Consider the following 15,913-nt stretch of genomic DNA (forward strand, 5'->3'; position numbering starts at 1 on the left):
TAGAATTAGATGGTGATTTTGGACAGTAGAAAAGGTCCCAAGAATGATATGATATGCCTTCCTCTGCCAGACAGAGGCAATCATAATTCAAATGAGGATACATTGAACGTTACATAGAAGAGGGAGAGAGAACTTTGTTCGATAATTTTAAGTATTTCACCTCATACCAAAATTGAATGGCCACATGCTAAGAGAACAAGGGGAACCTAGAACAAGGGGAACCTACACGGAGTGTACAAAACATTAGGAACACCTTTATATTGATTTGCACCCAATTTTGCCCCCAGAACAGCCACCATTTTATGGGAATGGTATCTATAAGGTGTCAAAAGCGTTCCACAGGGATGCTGGCCCATGTTGACTCCAATGCTTCCCATAGTTGTGTCAAGTTGGCTGGATGTCCATTGGGTGGTGGACCATTCTTGATACACACTGGAAGCTATTGAGCGTGAAAAACCCAGCAGCGTTGCAGTTCTTGACACACTCAAACCGGTGCGCCTGGCATCTATTACAATACCCCATCAAAGGTACTTTTTGTCTTGCCCATTCACCCTCTGAATGACACACATACACAATCCATGTCTCAATTGTCTCGGGGCTTAAAACTCCTTCTTTAACCTGTCTCCTCCCTTTCATCTATAATGATTGAAGTGGATTTAACAAGTGACATCAATAAGGGATTATAGTTTTAACCTGGATTCACCTGGTCAGTCTAGGTCAAGGAAAGAGCAGGTGTTCATAATGTTTTGTACACTAAGTGTATATACTATGTTATAACACCAAATGGCAATATCCTATAACTAATCATCATATCCAAGTGAGAGGGTCAGTATCTGATTATTTAACTGATTCTTTAAACGGAACAGTATAAGAACCTTTATAAACTTTGCAAGAAATTGAAATGATTCAAATTTCTCAAGTATTAATTTATTTTCCAAATAAACATTTTGCATTTGTTGTTATGTAAGCCATTTAAAATACTAATGGAAAACCCAACATATTCAGTCACCTAACACTCAAAATAATTTAGCGTAATAAAAATGTTTCCCCCCAAAACAAAAATACTGCCAGTTGAAGGTCCAGGAGTTTATCTTCAGAGCTCATGTTTGACTAATATTACTTCTGGAGATTCAGTCATTGTTGGAAGTCATTTTGACACCACACTCCTTGTGGACAAAGTACCAGTAATCAAAGATCCAAGCAGGTTCCCTTCAGTGAATCATCATGTAAACTTCCTGTTTTGCAGTCTTCCAATTCACTCAGCTGTCCCAGAAACACACTACATCTGGTGCATGGGGTAGGGACTGCTTATGCTGAGTGGCTGAGCTAAATGTCCAGGGCCTGTGGGACGGTAAGTTGTGGACGTGAAGGGTTTAGGATGGATTGGGGAGCAAGCTGGGCAGAGTCTTTCTTTCTTTCCCTCCCTCCCTCTCTTCTATTCAACATGAATGGTTCAATAAAGAGCTTTTAAAATGGCGGAGGCATTAAAGGCTAGACTAGAGGGCCATGACAGTGAGTGTATCAGCATACCCAGGCAGAGATACTTCTACTTGGCTGCAACGTCCCCGTCTGGCCTCATGCTGAAGGGCTCCAGGCGTTCGCACTCCGGTAGCAGGTTGTTGAGCCTCTCCATCAGGGGGACGGTCTGGTCAATGCCCATCTGGATACGTCTCAGGATCATGGACATCTCGTTCACCTTCTGGATCTGCTCAGCGTACTTAGCATAGCGCTTCTGACGCTGCTGCATGATGCTGAACAATGTGTCCACAGACAGGTCCATCTGGGAGGGAGGGAGGGAAAGTGTGAGATCATTCTAACAATTTCATATTGTTTATATTTCAATAGACTAGCGTGGCTTCTTCCCCTCCCTTATCTATGCGCATATGAAAACCAAAGACAAATTAAAGAAGATGGAGGCCTATTGGGGAAGCTGCTTTCCCCAGACTCTGGTCTGTCAGACTGGTGCAGATGAAGGAAAGGAGAGGTGCCTGCATGCACAGACAGGGGAGGTGATTTTAACCTCTTTGATCCTCTTGACCAGGGCGTTCTGGTCGAAGGCCACGGCCTCGGCACACTGGTGCAGGTGGTCCTGGTAGCGGATGCAGAGCTGCAGCACCTGGGCAGAGTCCAGCCTCTCTAGACACAAACTGCTGGGGGACATCTGTCCGCTCAGCACACCTAGAGACATGGACAGACTGACCCTCAAAGCATAATCTATGATCACTCTTTCTGTCGACTTCATGGTCATAAAGGAATGTCTAGGCCTATCCATAATTACACATAAATACACATTCTCATATGGAATATTATTACAATACTGTAAAGACAGAGGACAGGTCTAGATCTTGATTAGAGGCTCTTAGCTTACCTTTCAACAAGGGCTGAAAAGTGGGGATTTCCTGAAGCTTGATGACATCAGGGTCATTTTGGATGTTGCGCAATGACTGTGTCCCCTGAGCCACCACCACAATGTCGTCCATTTTAGCCTTCTGCTTCGCTGGAGAGGGAACCACTGCAACAACAAAGCATTTCAATAGATTTTTCCATCTATTAGTAATTGTTTTTGTGTTGAAAGATAGCTAACCGCTAGAGAGGCTCCTTAAAAAATGACATGAGACTATGGGCCCTGGTCAGCAATAGTGCAGTAAATAGGGAATAGTTGTGAAAATTCTGTGCAACTTCCAATGCATGTTTACTGTGAACACTGAGGCTGTACACTCTTTAAATTACAGTTATAACAGTGGCCAAGTAGGCTACTGTGCCTATTTGATCATAATGTAGGCTTACGAGAGAGGACTACCATCAAAAACAATTGCGAAAACATAACATTTTAACATGGAAATAGTTGTTTTATCATTCAAATCAAATGTTATTAGTCACATGCACCAAATACAACAGGTGTAGACCTTAGTGAAATGCTTACTTACGGGCCCCTAACCAACAATGCAGTTTAAAAAGTATGGATAAGAATAAGAAATACAAGTAACAAGTAATTAAAGAGCAGCAGTGAAAATAACAATAGCGAGACTATATACAGGGGGGGTACCGGTACAGAGTCAATGTTCAGGGGCACCGGTTAGTTGAGGTAATACGTACATGCAGGTAGAGTTATTAAAGTGACTATGCATAGATGATAACAACAGAGAGTAGCAGTGGTGTAAAAGAGGGGGGACAATGCAAATAGTCTGGGTAGCAATTTGCTTAGGTGTTCAGGAGTCTTATGGCTTTGGGGTAGAAGCTGTTTAGAAGCCTCTTGGACCTAGACTTGGCGCTCCGGTACCACTTGCCGTGCGGTAGCAGTCTATGCCTAGGATGGCTGGAGTCTTTGACAATTTTTAGGGCCTTCCTCTGACACTGCCTGGTATAGAGTTCCTGGATGGCAGGAAGCTTGGCCCCAGTGATATATTGCCAAGCAGTTGCCATACCAGGCAGTGATGCAACCAGTCAGGATGCTCTCGATGGTGCAGCTGTTTAACATTTTTTTTTCACCGTTATTTAACCAGGTAGGCAAGTTGAGAACAAGTTCTCATTTACAATTGCGACCTGGCCAGGATAAAGCAAAGCAGTTCGACACATACAACAACACAAAGTTACACATGGAGTAAAACAAACATACAGTCAATAATACAGTAGAAAAATAAGTCTATATACAATGTGAGAAAATAAGGTGAGATAAGGGAGGTAAAGGCAAAAAAAAGACCATGGTGGCGAAGTAAATACAATATAGCAAGTAAAACACGGGAATGGTAGATTTGCAGCGGAAGAATGTGCAAAGTAGAGATAGAAATAATGGGGTGCAGAGGAGCAAAATGAATGAATAAATAAATACAGTATGGGGAGAGGTAGTTGTTTGGGCTAAATTATAGATGGGCTATGTACAGGTGCAGTAATATTTTGAGGATCTGAGGACCCATTCAGCCTACAGTAGCAACCAATGTGTGGTGTTTAATGAAGGCCTACATTCCATAGCACTTTGATAAAAAAAAACATGCAGGGCTTGACATTAACCTTAACCTTTTCCACATTATTATTCCGATACCTTTATTACTGAGAATCTGACAAATTATGCTACCCTCTGCCTATCTGCTACTTATAGCCGGGCTCAAAATACAACACGGCCACTTTAAGACAAAAACATGTAGCTCTAGCTTTGATCTCAAAACAAGGGCATCCACTCACAACTAGGGCTGTTGTGGTGCCCGTATTACCGCCACATCGGCGGTCACGAGACATGAAGGCAGTCAAATTCCACATGACCGTTTAGTAACAGTAACTAGCTTCTCCAAGCTCTGATGCTGCTGCTGATCATTAGTAGCCTACTAAACTTGTTAACTGCCTGGTACTCAGCACTAGCACTCAGTAGCCTAGGGGTTAAAGCATTGGGCCAGTAACCCGAAAGGTTGCTGGATCAAGTCCCCGAGTTGACAAGGTAAAAATCTGTTGCCTGCCCCTGAGCAAGGCAGTTAACCCACTGTTCCCCGGGCGCCGATGACGTGGATATCGATTAAGGCATCCCTCCGCACCTCTCTGATTCAGAGAGGGTTGGGTTAAATGCAGAAGACACATTTCAGTTGAATGCATTCAGTTGTACAACTGACTAGGTATTCCCCTTTCCATATACAACTGACTAGGTATCCCCCTTTCCCTATGCAACTGACTAGGTATCCCCCTTTCCCACTCTTATTGTCCCTTTAAATCACTCTGACATAAAAAGATAAAAAGACAATTTATTATCACTTGTGAATGATGCCCAGCATAAGAAACAATGCCTATCTGTTTGCAACTTTTTCGAATTGTAGTCGCACACCTCATGTGGCCTAGCCCATACGCCTATATTTGTTAATAAAGTTTGTATCACAACTAAAGTGGCCAAATAACTTCTTAAAATTAAGCACATTAATCCGCTTTACAAGGGGTGTAGAGCCTAACTGGCATATAAGGAGCATGTGAGTTTCAAGTTTGGGGAAGATCATTTTCACCCTAAAAACACCCCTTTATAATAAAAGCATTACATGCACAATTGAATTTGCGGTCACTTTTGATAATGGTGTTTTCCACTAATGGAACATTCGCACTTACAGCCTACTACCATGTGTGCAATGCTGCGCTTATAATGTGAATAAATAGTTTAATAGTTTATCAATATTTTAAGTTAAACGTTCTGATCTGTTGCGATAGCCACATTGCATAAAACATGTTTTTTTGATGCTCGTGGTTCTATTCATTTAGGATCTATTGCATCCCACAACTGTCCCAGACTATGTCTGGAATATTTATTTCTCACACAGAATAGGTGGACTTTTGTACTATGGGGATAGTAGATTGACATAGGCTAGTGCTTTTGCTGTTCCTTTAGGCCTACTCATCTTGTTGGCTGACGAAAAGTAAATATGGACCGTTGTTCCAATAATTTTTCTTTATTTTATTTCACCTTTATTTAACCAGGTAGGCAAGTTGAGAACACGTTCTCATTTACAATTGCGACCTGGCCAAGATAAAGCAAAGCAGTTCGACACATACAACAACACATGGAGTAAAACAAACATACAGTCAATAATACAGTAGAAAAATAAGTCTATATACAATGTGAGCAAGTGAGGTGAGATAAGGGGGGTGAAAGGCAAAAAAAAGGCCATGGTGGAATCTGCAGACGTGTTGCTGTGCGTTTTGCTGCCAACTTTACTTTACTTTGCTAGCTGACACTTTACGTTTTTTGTTTTGTTTCTGTTTTTAATTACCGTTTATATTTTTAGTTTTTCCATCGCAACTTTTTTCCCTCATTCAACTTTTTCACTCCGGACGCTTTATCTGGACATGGTTCGTCAACACCTTCAACAGCCGAAGCTAAGTAGTAACATTAACATGATGTCTTCTAATTGCAGTCGCTGTACTCATAATATACAGGAGAACGATCGCCTTACGGCGAAAATAGCTGTGCTGCAAGCCCAGCTTCAGACGCAATCGTTAGGCAAGGGTAATTTCAGTGTAGGAAAGGAAGAAACAGCGTCTGTGCCACCAGTAAGTACAGATAGTAACGTTAGTATAAATCCCCCCGCACAGTCCCCGCAGCCGGACAACTTTCTCATGGCTTCTGGAGGGAAATGCTGTTGGAATGCTCAACCGGTGTCGCTCATTCAGCCGACAGAAACTTTCAACCGGTTTTCCCCATTATGTAGCGAGTCGGAGTCTGAGTCTGAGTCTTCTCTTGTCTCTACTCCTCCCGTTACGGGGTCTGAGACGCCGAAGGCTCCCACCGTTAGCTCTGACAAATTGAAAACCCTAGTCATTGGCGACTCCATTACCCGCAGTATTAGACTTAAAACGAATCACCCAGCGATCATACACTGTTTACCAGGGGGCAGGGCTACCGACGTTAAGGCTAATCTTAAGATGGTGCTGGCTAAAGCTAAATCTGGCGAGTGTAGAGAGTATAGAGATATTGTTATCCACGTCAGCACCAACGATGTTAGGATGAAACAGTCAGAGGTCACCAAGTGCAACATAGCTTCAGCGTGTAAATCAGCTAGAAAGATGTGTCGGCATCGAGTAATTGTCTCTGGCCCCCTCCCAGTTAGGGGGAGTGACGAGCTCTACAGCAGAGTCTCAGCACTCAATCGCTGGTTGAAAACTGTTTTCTGCCCCTCCCAAAAGATAGAATTTGTAGATAATTGGCCCTCTTTCTGGGACTCAACCACAAACAGGACCAAGCCTGACCTGCTAAGGAGTGACGGACTCCATCCTACCTGGAGGGGTGCTCTCATCTTATCTACCAACATAGATAGGGCTCTAACTCCTTTAGCCCCACAATGAAATAGGGTGCAGGCCAGGCAGCAGGCTGTTAGCCAACCTGCCAGCTTAGTGGAGTCTGCCAATAGCACAGTCAGTGTAGTCAGCTCAGCCATACCCATTGAGACTGTGTCTGTGCCTCGACCTAGGTTGGGCAAAACTAAACATGGCGGTGTTCGCCTTAGCAATCTTATTAGGATAAAGACCTCCTCCATTCCTGCCATTATTGAAAGAGATCGTGATACCTCACATCTCAAAATAGGGTTACTTGATGTTAGATCCCTCACTTCAAAGGCAGTCATAGTCAATGAACTAATCACTGATCATAATCTTGATGTGATTGGCCTGACTGAAACATGGCTTAAGCCTGATGAATTTACTGTGTTAAATGAGGCCTCACCTCCTGGTTACACTAGTGACCATATCCCCCGTGCATCCCGCAAAGGCGGAGGTGTTGCTAACATCTACGTTAGCAAATTTCAATTTACAAAAAAAAAAATGGCGTTTTCGTCTTTTGAGCTTCTAGTCATGAAATCTATGCAGCCTACTCAATCACTTTTTATAGCTACTGTTTACAGGCCTCCTGGGCCATATACAGCGTTCCTCTCTGAGTTTCCTGAATTCCTATCAGACCTTGTAGTCATAGCAGATCATATCCTAATTTTTGGTGATTTTAATATTCACATGGAGAAGTCCACAGACCCACTCCAAAAGTCTTTCGGAGCCATCATCGACTCAGTGGGTTTTGTCCAACATGTCTCTGGACCTACTCACTGCCACAGTCATACTCTGGACCTAGTTTTGTCCCATGGAATAAATGTTGTAGATCTTAATGTTTTTCCACATAATCCTGGACTATCGGACCACCATTTTATTACGTTTGCAATCGCAACAAATAATCTGCTCAGACCCCAACCAAGGAGCATCAAAAGTCGTGCTATAAATTCTCAGACAACCCAAAGATTCCTTGATGCCCTTCCAGACTCCTTCTGCCTACCCAAGGACGTCAGAGGACAAAAATCAGTTAACCACTTAACTGAGGAACTCAATTTAACCTTGCGCAATACCCTAGATGCAGTTGCACCCCTAAAAACGAAAAACATTTGTCATAAGAAACTAGCTCCCTGGTATACAGAAAATACCCGAGCTTTGAAGCAAGCTTCCAGGAAATTGGAACGGAAATGGCGCCACACAAAACTGGAAGTCTTCCGACTAGCTTGGAAAGACAGTACCGTGCAGTACCGAAGAGCCCTCACTGCTGCTCGATCATCCTACTTTTCTAACTTAATCGAGGAAAATAAGAACAATCCAAAATTTCTTTTTGATACTGTTGCAAAGCTAACTAAAAAGCAGCATTCCCCAAGAGAGGATGGCTTTCACTTCAGCAGTAATAAATTCATGAACTTCTTTGAGGAAAAGATCATGACCATTAGAAAGCAAATTACGGACTCCTCTTTGAATCTGCGTATTCCTCCAGGGCTTAGCTGTCCTGGATCTGCACAGCTCTGCGAGGGCCTGGGATCGGGAGAGACACTTAAGTGTTTTAGTACTATATCTCTTGACACAATGATGAAAATAATCATGGCCTCTAAACCTTCAAGCTGCATACTGGATCCTATTCCTACTAAACTGCTGAAGGAGCTGCTTCCTGTGCTTGGCCCTCCTATGTTGAACATAATAAACAGCTCTCTATCCACCGGATGTGTACCAAACTCACTAAAAGTGGCAGTGATAAAGCCTCTCTTGAAAAAGCCAAACCTTGACCCGGAAAATATAAAAAACTATCGGCCTATATCGAATCTTCCATTCCTCTCAAAAATTTTAGAAAAAGCTGTTGCGCAGCAACTCACTGCCTTTCTGAAGACAAACAATGTATACGAAATGCTTCAGTCTGGTTTTAGACCCCATCATAGCACTGAGACTGCACTTGTGAAGGTGGTAAATGACCTTTTAATGGCGTCAGACCGAGGCTCTGCATCTATCCTCGTGCTACTAGACCTTAGTGCTGCCTTTGACACCATCGATCACCACATTCTTTTGGAGAGACTGGAAACCCAAATTGGTCTACATGGACAAGTTCTGGCCTGGTTTAGATCTTACCTGTCGGAAAGATATCAGTTTGTCTCTGTGAATGGTCTGTCCTCTGACAAATCAACTGTACATTTCGGTGTTCCTCAAGGTTCCGTTTTAGGACCACTATTGTTTTCACTATATATTTTACCTCTTGGGGATGTTATTCGAAAACATAATGTTAACTTTCACTGCTATGCGGATGACACACAGCTGTACATTTCAATGAAACATGGTGAAGCCCCAAAATTGCCCTCGCTAGAAGCCTGTGTTTCAGACATAAGGAAGTGGATGGCTGAAAACTTTCTACTTTTAAACTCGGACAAAACAGAGATGCTTGTTCTAGGTCCCAAGAAACAAAGAGATCTTCTGTTAAATCTGACAATTCATCTTGATGGTTGTAAAGTCGTCTCAAATAAAACTGTGAAGGACCTCGGCGTTACTCTTGACCCTGATCTCTCTTTTGACGAACATATCAAGACTGTTTCAAGGACAGCTTTTTTCCATCTACGTAACATTGCAAAAATCAGAAATTTTCTGTCCAAAAATGATGCAGAAAAATTAATCCATGCATTTGTTACTTCTAGGTTAGACTACTGCAATGCTCTACTTTCCGGCTACCCGGATAAAGCACTAAATAAACTTCAGTTAGTGCTAAATACGGCTGCTAGAATCCTGACTAGAACCAAGAAATTTGATCATATTACTCCAGTGCTAGCTTCCCTACACTGGCTTCCCGTTAAGGCAAGGGCTGATTTCAAGGTTTTACTGTTAACCTATAAAGCATTACATGGGCTTGCTCCTACCTATCTTTCCGAGTTGGTCCTGCCGTACATACCTACACGTACGCTACGGTCACAAGACGCAGGCCTCCTAATTGTCCCTAAAATTTCTAAGCAAACAGCTGGAGGCAGGGCTTTCTCCTATAGATCTCCATTTTTATGGAACAGTCTGCCTACCCATGTGAGAGACGCAGACTCGGTCTCAACCTTTAAGTCTTTACTGAAGACTTATCTCTTCAGTAGGTCATATGATTGAGTGTAGTCTGGCCCAGGAGTGTGAAGGTGAACGGAAAGGCTCTGGAGCAACGAACCGCCCTTGCAGTCTCTCCAGGGCCGGTTCCCCTCTCTCCACTGGGATTCTCTGCCTCTGACCCTGTTACTGGGGCTGAGTCACTGGCTTGCTGGTGCTCTTTCATGCCGTCCCTAGGAGGGGTGCGTCACTTGAGTGGGTTGAGTTACTGACGTGAACTTCCTGTCTGGGTTGGCGCCCCCCCTTGGTTGTGCTGTGGTGGAGACCTTTGTGGGCTATACTCGGCCTTGTCTCAGGATTGTAAGTTGGTGGTTGAGGATATCCCTCTAGTGGTGTGGGGGCTGTGCTTTGGCAGAGTGGGTGGGGTTATATCCTTCCTGTTTGGCCCTGTCCGGGGGTTTCTTCGGATGGGGCCACAGTGTCTCCTGACCGCTCCTGTCTCAGCCTCCAGTATTTATGCTGCAGTAGTTTGTGTCGGGGGGCTAGGGTCAGTTGGTTATACCTGGAGTACTTCTCCTGTCTTATCCAGTGTCCTGTGTGAATTTAAGTATGCTCTCTCTAATTCTCTCGTTCTCTCTTTCTCTCTGAGAACCTGAGCCCTAGGACCATACGTCAGGACTACCGGGCATGCTGACACCTTGCTGTCCCCAGTCCGCCCGGCCTTGCTGCTATTCCAGTTTCAACTGTTTCTGCCTGCGGTTGCGAAACCCCTACCTGTCCCAGACCTGCTGTTTTCAACTCTTAATGATCGGCTATGAAAAGCCAACTGAGATTTATTCCTGATTATTATTTGACCATGCTTGTCATTTATGAACATTTTGAAAATCTTGGCTCTCTCTAATTTTCTCCTTCTCTCTGAGGACCTGAGCCCTAGGACCATACGTCGGGACTACCGGCCGTGGTGACTCCTTGCTGCCCCCAGTCCGCCTGGCCTTGCTGCTATTCCAGTTTCAACTCTTCTGCCTGCGGTTATGGAACCCCTACCTGTCCCAGACCTGCTGTTTTCAACTCTTAATGATCGGCTATGAAAAGCCAACTGAGATTTATTCCTGATTATTATTTGACCATGCTTGTCATTTATGAACATTTTGAAAATCTTGGCTCTCTCTAATTTTCTCCTTCTCTCTTTCTTTCTCTCGGAGGACCTGGGCCCTAGGACCATGCGTCGGGACTGCCGCCCGTGGTGACTCCTTGCTGTCCCCAGTCCGCCTGGCCTTGCTGCTATTCCAGTTTCAGCTGTTCTGCCTGCGGTTATGGAACCGCCACCTGTCCCAGACCTGTTGTTTTTCAACTCTTAATGATCAGCTATGAAAAGCCAACTGAAAATTATTCATGATTATTATTTGACCATGCTTGTCACTTATGAACATTTTTGAACATCTTGGCATAGTTCTGTTATAATCTCCACCCGGCACAGCCAGAAGAGGACTGGCCACCCCTCATAGCCTGGTTCCTCTCTAGGTTTCTTCCTAGGTTTTGGCCTTTCTAGGGAGTTTTTCCTAGCCACCGTGCTTCTACACCTGCATTCTAGCTGTTTGGGGTTTTAGGCTGGGTTTCTGTACAGCACTTCGAGATATTATCTGATGTACGAAGGGCTATATAAAATAAAATTGATTGATGGTGGCGAGGTAAATACAATATAGCAAGTAAAACACTGGAATGGTTGATTTGCAGTGGAAGAATGTGCAAAGTAGAGATAGAAATAATGGGGTGCAAAGGAGCAAAATAAATAAATACAGTAGGGAAAGAGGTCGTTGTTAGGGCTAAATTATAGATGGGCTATGTACAAGTGCAGTAATCTATGACCTGCTCTGACAGCTGGTGCTTAAAGCTAGTGAGGGAGATAAGTGTTTCCAGTTTCAGAGATTTTTGTAGTTCGTTCCAGTCATTGGCAGCAGAGAACTGGAAGGAGAGGCAGCCAAAGGAAGAATTGGTTTTGGGGGTGACCAGAGAGATATACCTGCTGGAGCGCGTGCTACGGGTGGGCGTTGCTATGGTGACCAGCGAGCTGAGAGAAGGGGGGACTTTACCTAGCAGGGTCTTGTAGATGACCTGGAGCCAGTGGGTTTGGCGACGAGTATGAAGCGAGGGCCAGCCAACAAGAGTGTACAGGTCGCAGTGGTGGGTAGTATATGGGGCTTTGGTGACAAAACGGATGGCACTGTGATAGACTGCATCCAATTTATTGAGCAGGGTATTGGAGGCTATTTTGTAAATGACATCACAGAAGTCGAGGATTGGTAAGATGGTCAGTTTTACAAGGGTATGTTTGGCAGCATGAGTGAAGGATGCTTTGTTTGCGGAATAGGATGCCAATTCTAGATTTAACTTTGGATTGGAGATGTTTGATGTGAGTCTGGAAGGAGAGTTTACAGTCTAACCAGACACCTAGGTATTTGTAGTTGTCCACGTATTCTAAGTCAGAGCCGTCCAGAGTAGTGATGTTGGACAGGCGTGCTTCAATATGCGCCTCGGAATTGGATAAGGACGAGAGCAGTTGCGTCCCTGATGTGTCGGTCTTCACTTGTAGCCTGTGAGAAAGACCTGATCAGGTGATGGAGAGTCATGTGAGTGAGAGAAGCTTCGGGCACAACGGGCACAACGCAGCACTCAGGGCCACAAAAAGCAGGGATTTTTTAGGATGCATTACAGCCACAAAGGGGATGCCGCTGTGAAATTCGAGCCATTATCAAGTACTTGTCAAATTGTGAATGAGAGACTATTGAAGTGTGTACATCTTGCGCAAAAAAACAAAGCAGAGCTCATGCTCATCATTAATCGCATCATGCAACCTTACAATGTATTAAATCAAAACATATAGCCCAACATTTGTAGAAAAACTAAAGTTAAATTAATAACTCTAAATTAAGCATATAGAAGAAGCTATTTCTTTGTTAACCGCTTAACACAGAATAGCCGCATGTGCACACTCAAATCGGTTGGAGAAAATATTTATATTTTATCCAGCATTGTTCAATTGTATTATTCATACTATAAAATAATGCCACAGAATTATAAGCAAATCTTTTCTGCTAAATTAACTAGTGTAGCCCACATCCACTTGGGCATCAGGACCTAACATAAGGACAACTCAGAATATGCTATTCTTTTCTTCCGTGCTTCTTTAGACTTGTCTAAAATAAATAATGGATTTATTGTGACGGTTTAGACTATATTACAATAGATTTATTCGACTTTTTAAAATGGCTTGTATGCTGTGTGTGGAAGCCAGTAGAGGCTAAATGTGTTTATGTTAATTAACAGTCAATTACCGTGAGAATGACAGTTATTTGCTTGACAATCACCAGCTGATGAAATTGTGACCACCACAGCCCTACTCACAACCACAGCTGTAAACACAATCCAGTTCAAAGTGAATGGCACAGATCCATATATTGTAATGGTCTATTTGCATATAGGCCTACTGCAGCTCTGATTGGTTATGCCACACCGGTCTGTGTAGAGTACAGGCTGAGTTGTGGGCACAATAGAATCCTTCTCTGATGTGTTCTGCCTACAACAAAATATCTTGCATAGTTCGTTTTGTTTCAGTATGTTGCATTGAAAGTGGCTAATTTTGGGTTGATTCGATCACAATTCCCAAAATAAAAGGAAACATTGACAGTGTAAACAGGGAAAACTCTAGACAGTTGAGTGAAGTTCAATCTTGTTCTTCTCTCAGTGGGCTGATATTTCTGCATGCACTCATCTTAGAGGGAAAAAATGACAAGTACACATTTGAGTATTCTATGTGCAAGAGTTCAGGGAATAATATAGCATTAGAACTTTGTGCGTCAACGGCTACGTCTCCTTCCTCCCAAAGTATGCACTTGTTCACCTCCTTTCACTGACTTGAAAGGAAATTACTGGTATAAGGAATATGGTTTTGAGTTGTGGAAAGTAGGGAACGTTTACACTTCAGGATAAATAACATTACTGGGACGCACACACAGACAACCAGTGGTGTAAAGTACTCAAGTAAAAATACTTAAAGTAACGTTACTACTTAAGTCGTTTTTTTAGCAATTACATTTACTTTTGATGCAATTACATTTACTTTTGATTCTTAAGTATATTTAAAGTCAAATATTTAAAAACTTTTAGTCAGGTAGTATTTTACTGGGTGACTTCATTTTCTATTAAGCTATCTTTACTTTTACTCAAGTATGACAATTGGGTACTTTTCCCACCACTGCAGACAACCTGCCGGTCCTCCCTTCTTACCCGAGGAACTGTAGTCGGAGTGTTTGTGCTCAGAATCACCACTATGCTCGGCCCCCATGGTGTCAGTTATGTTATGGCTTCAATTCACCACCTCAGGAGACCTACATCCAAACATAGATAAGTTAGTTTTCAAGCGAACGTTAGCTGTACCACGCAGACATTCGACTGATAAACAAGCCACGTTAGCTAAGTTGCCTTTAGCTAGCTTAGCACATCTCTTACCTTCGTTGTGTTTATCTTGTTCTGTTAGACCACGTCTGTTTTGATTTCTATTATATTTTTACCATCATGATTGTTTCATGATGTAGCAAACTATATTTAATTGAAGTAAATATGTTAACAAGCTGAAAGATATCGAACTAGCTAGCTACTTCCGTAAACACACACAACCACCGCTCTTCCTCTTCTTCTATGCTATCATGGCGGTCAGCAAACAATCGTTTAAGTGCATGCTGCCATCTACTGTGCTGGAATGTACGACCAATCATGATCTGCCCAATTCTGTACTACCATGAAAATAAAATAACAAATAAATCCCCACTAACTTCTACCACACCCTCCCCTCCCCCAAATCCCCTCCCCAACCCCATTAAACTTGATCTATATATATCCATGCTGAAACACTCCACCCTTAGGATTGTTCAGCATGTCAACAACCATTTCAACAGTAACTGACCACTAATATCACTTTTGCCGTCTCCACAATAACCTTCAACCTGCCATTTCTGCTTTCCACAACCCAAGTCGTATTGATAACCTCATAAAAGCTATTAAGTCAACTTTATTCATTATCAAAGTGTCCTTTGACACCACCTATTCATGAGCACAAGATTTCTGAACAGGCCTCCAAACCATGCCAGGACCAGCAGAAACACAAGCACCGACATTAGGTCCACTTAGTACAGGAGCAGCCATGGAAGCTCCATCATTCCACACTGTAATCCCACCAATCTGTTTTACCGCCTCTGCATACGATACATCATTACTAATTCTATACCTTTGAGCCTCTCTAGCCTCTCTCTGCACCTGGCACCTACCAAATTCTGCACTATGCCCCCCCCCACAATTACAACACTTACCCTTCTCATTGCTCCCACATTCACCATAATCATGTTCCCCTCCACACTTGGCACATCTTTTCCTTCCTTTACATTGAACAGGTACATTCTTGTGGGAAGCTGCTATAGACCACCAAGTGCTAACAGTCAGTATCTGGATAACATGTGTGAAATGCTTGATGTGATGTGATATAAACAGAAGTATTTGTTTTGGGTGATTTAAATATTAACTGGCTTTCATCAAGCTGCCCACTCAAGAAAAAGCTTCACATTTTAACCAGTGCCTGCAACCTGGTTCAGCTTATCAGTCAACCTACCAGGGTAGTTATAAACAGCACATTAATGAAATCATCAACATGTATTAATCACATCTTTACTAATGCTGCAGAAATGTGCTTGAAAGCAGTATCCAGATCCATCGAATGTAGTGATCACAATATAGTAGCCATTTCTAGGAAAACCAAAGTTCCAAAGGATGGGCCTAATATAGTGTATAAGAGGTCACACAATAAGTTTTGTAGTGATTCCTATGTTGTTGATGTAAAGAATATTTGTTGGTCCGTGATGTGTAATGAGGAGCAAACAGATGTTGCCCTTGACACATTTATAAAATTGCTAATTCAAGTTGCTAATTAGCCATTAAGAAAATGACTGTAAAAACTGTTAAATCCCTGTGGATTGATGAGGAATTTTAAAATTGTATGGTTGAGAGGGATGAGGCAAAAGGAATGGCAAACAAGTCT

The 15,913-nt window shown here is 42.8% G+C and overlaps 1 protein-coding gene across 1 annotated transcript; it reads right to left on the reverse strand.

The window, feature by feature from the left end:
- Positions 1-911: 911 nt before the first annotated feature.
- LOC129862064 (BLOC-1-related complex subunit 5-like) lies at positions 912-14,537 on the reverse strand. The gene is made up of 5 exons (XM_055933397.1): positions 14,335-14,537; positions 14,113-14,213; positions 2,369-2,512; positions 2,021-2,178; positions 912-1,780 (listed from the first exon to the last, which is right to left on the reverse strand). Exons 2-5 carry the CDS (start codon positions 14,168-14,170, stop codon positions 1,547-1,549), a joined length of 594 nt encoding a protein of 197 aa, XP_055789372.1. The 5' UTR covers positions 14,171-14,213; positions 14,335-14,537; the 3' UTR covers positions 912-1,546.
- Between the last annotated feature and the right edge of the window lie 1,376 nt (positions 14,538-15,913).

Source organism: Salvelinus fontinalis, chromosome 9 (genome assembly GCF_029448725.1).
Source record: "Salvelinus fontinalis isolate EN_2023a chromosome 9, ASM2944872v1, whole genome shotgun sequence".
Lineage (NCBI taxonomy): Eukaryota > Metazoa > Chordata > Actinopteri > Salmoniformes > Salmonidae > Salvelinus > Salvelinus fontinalis.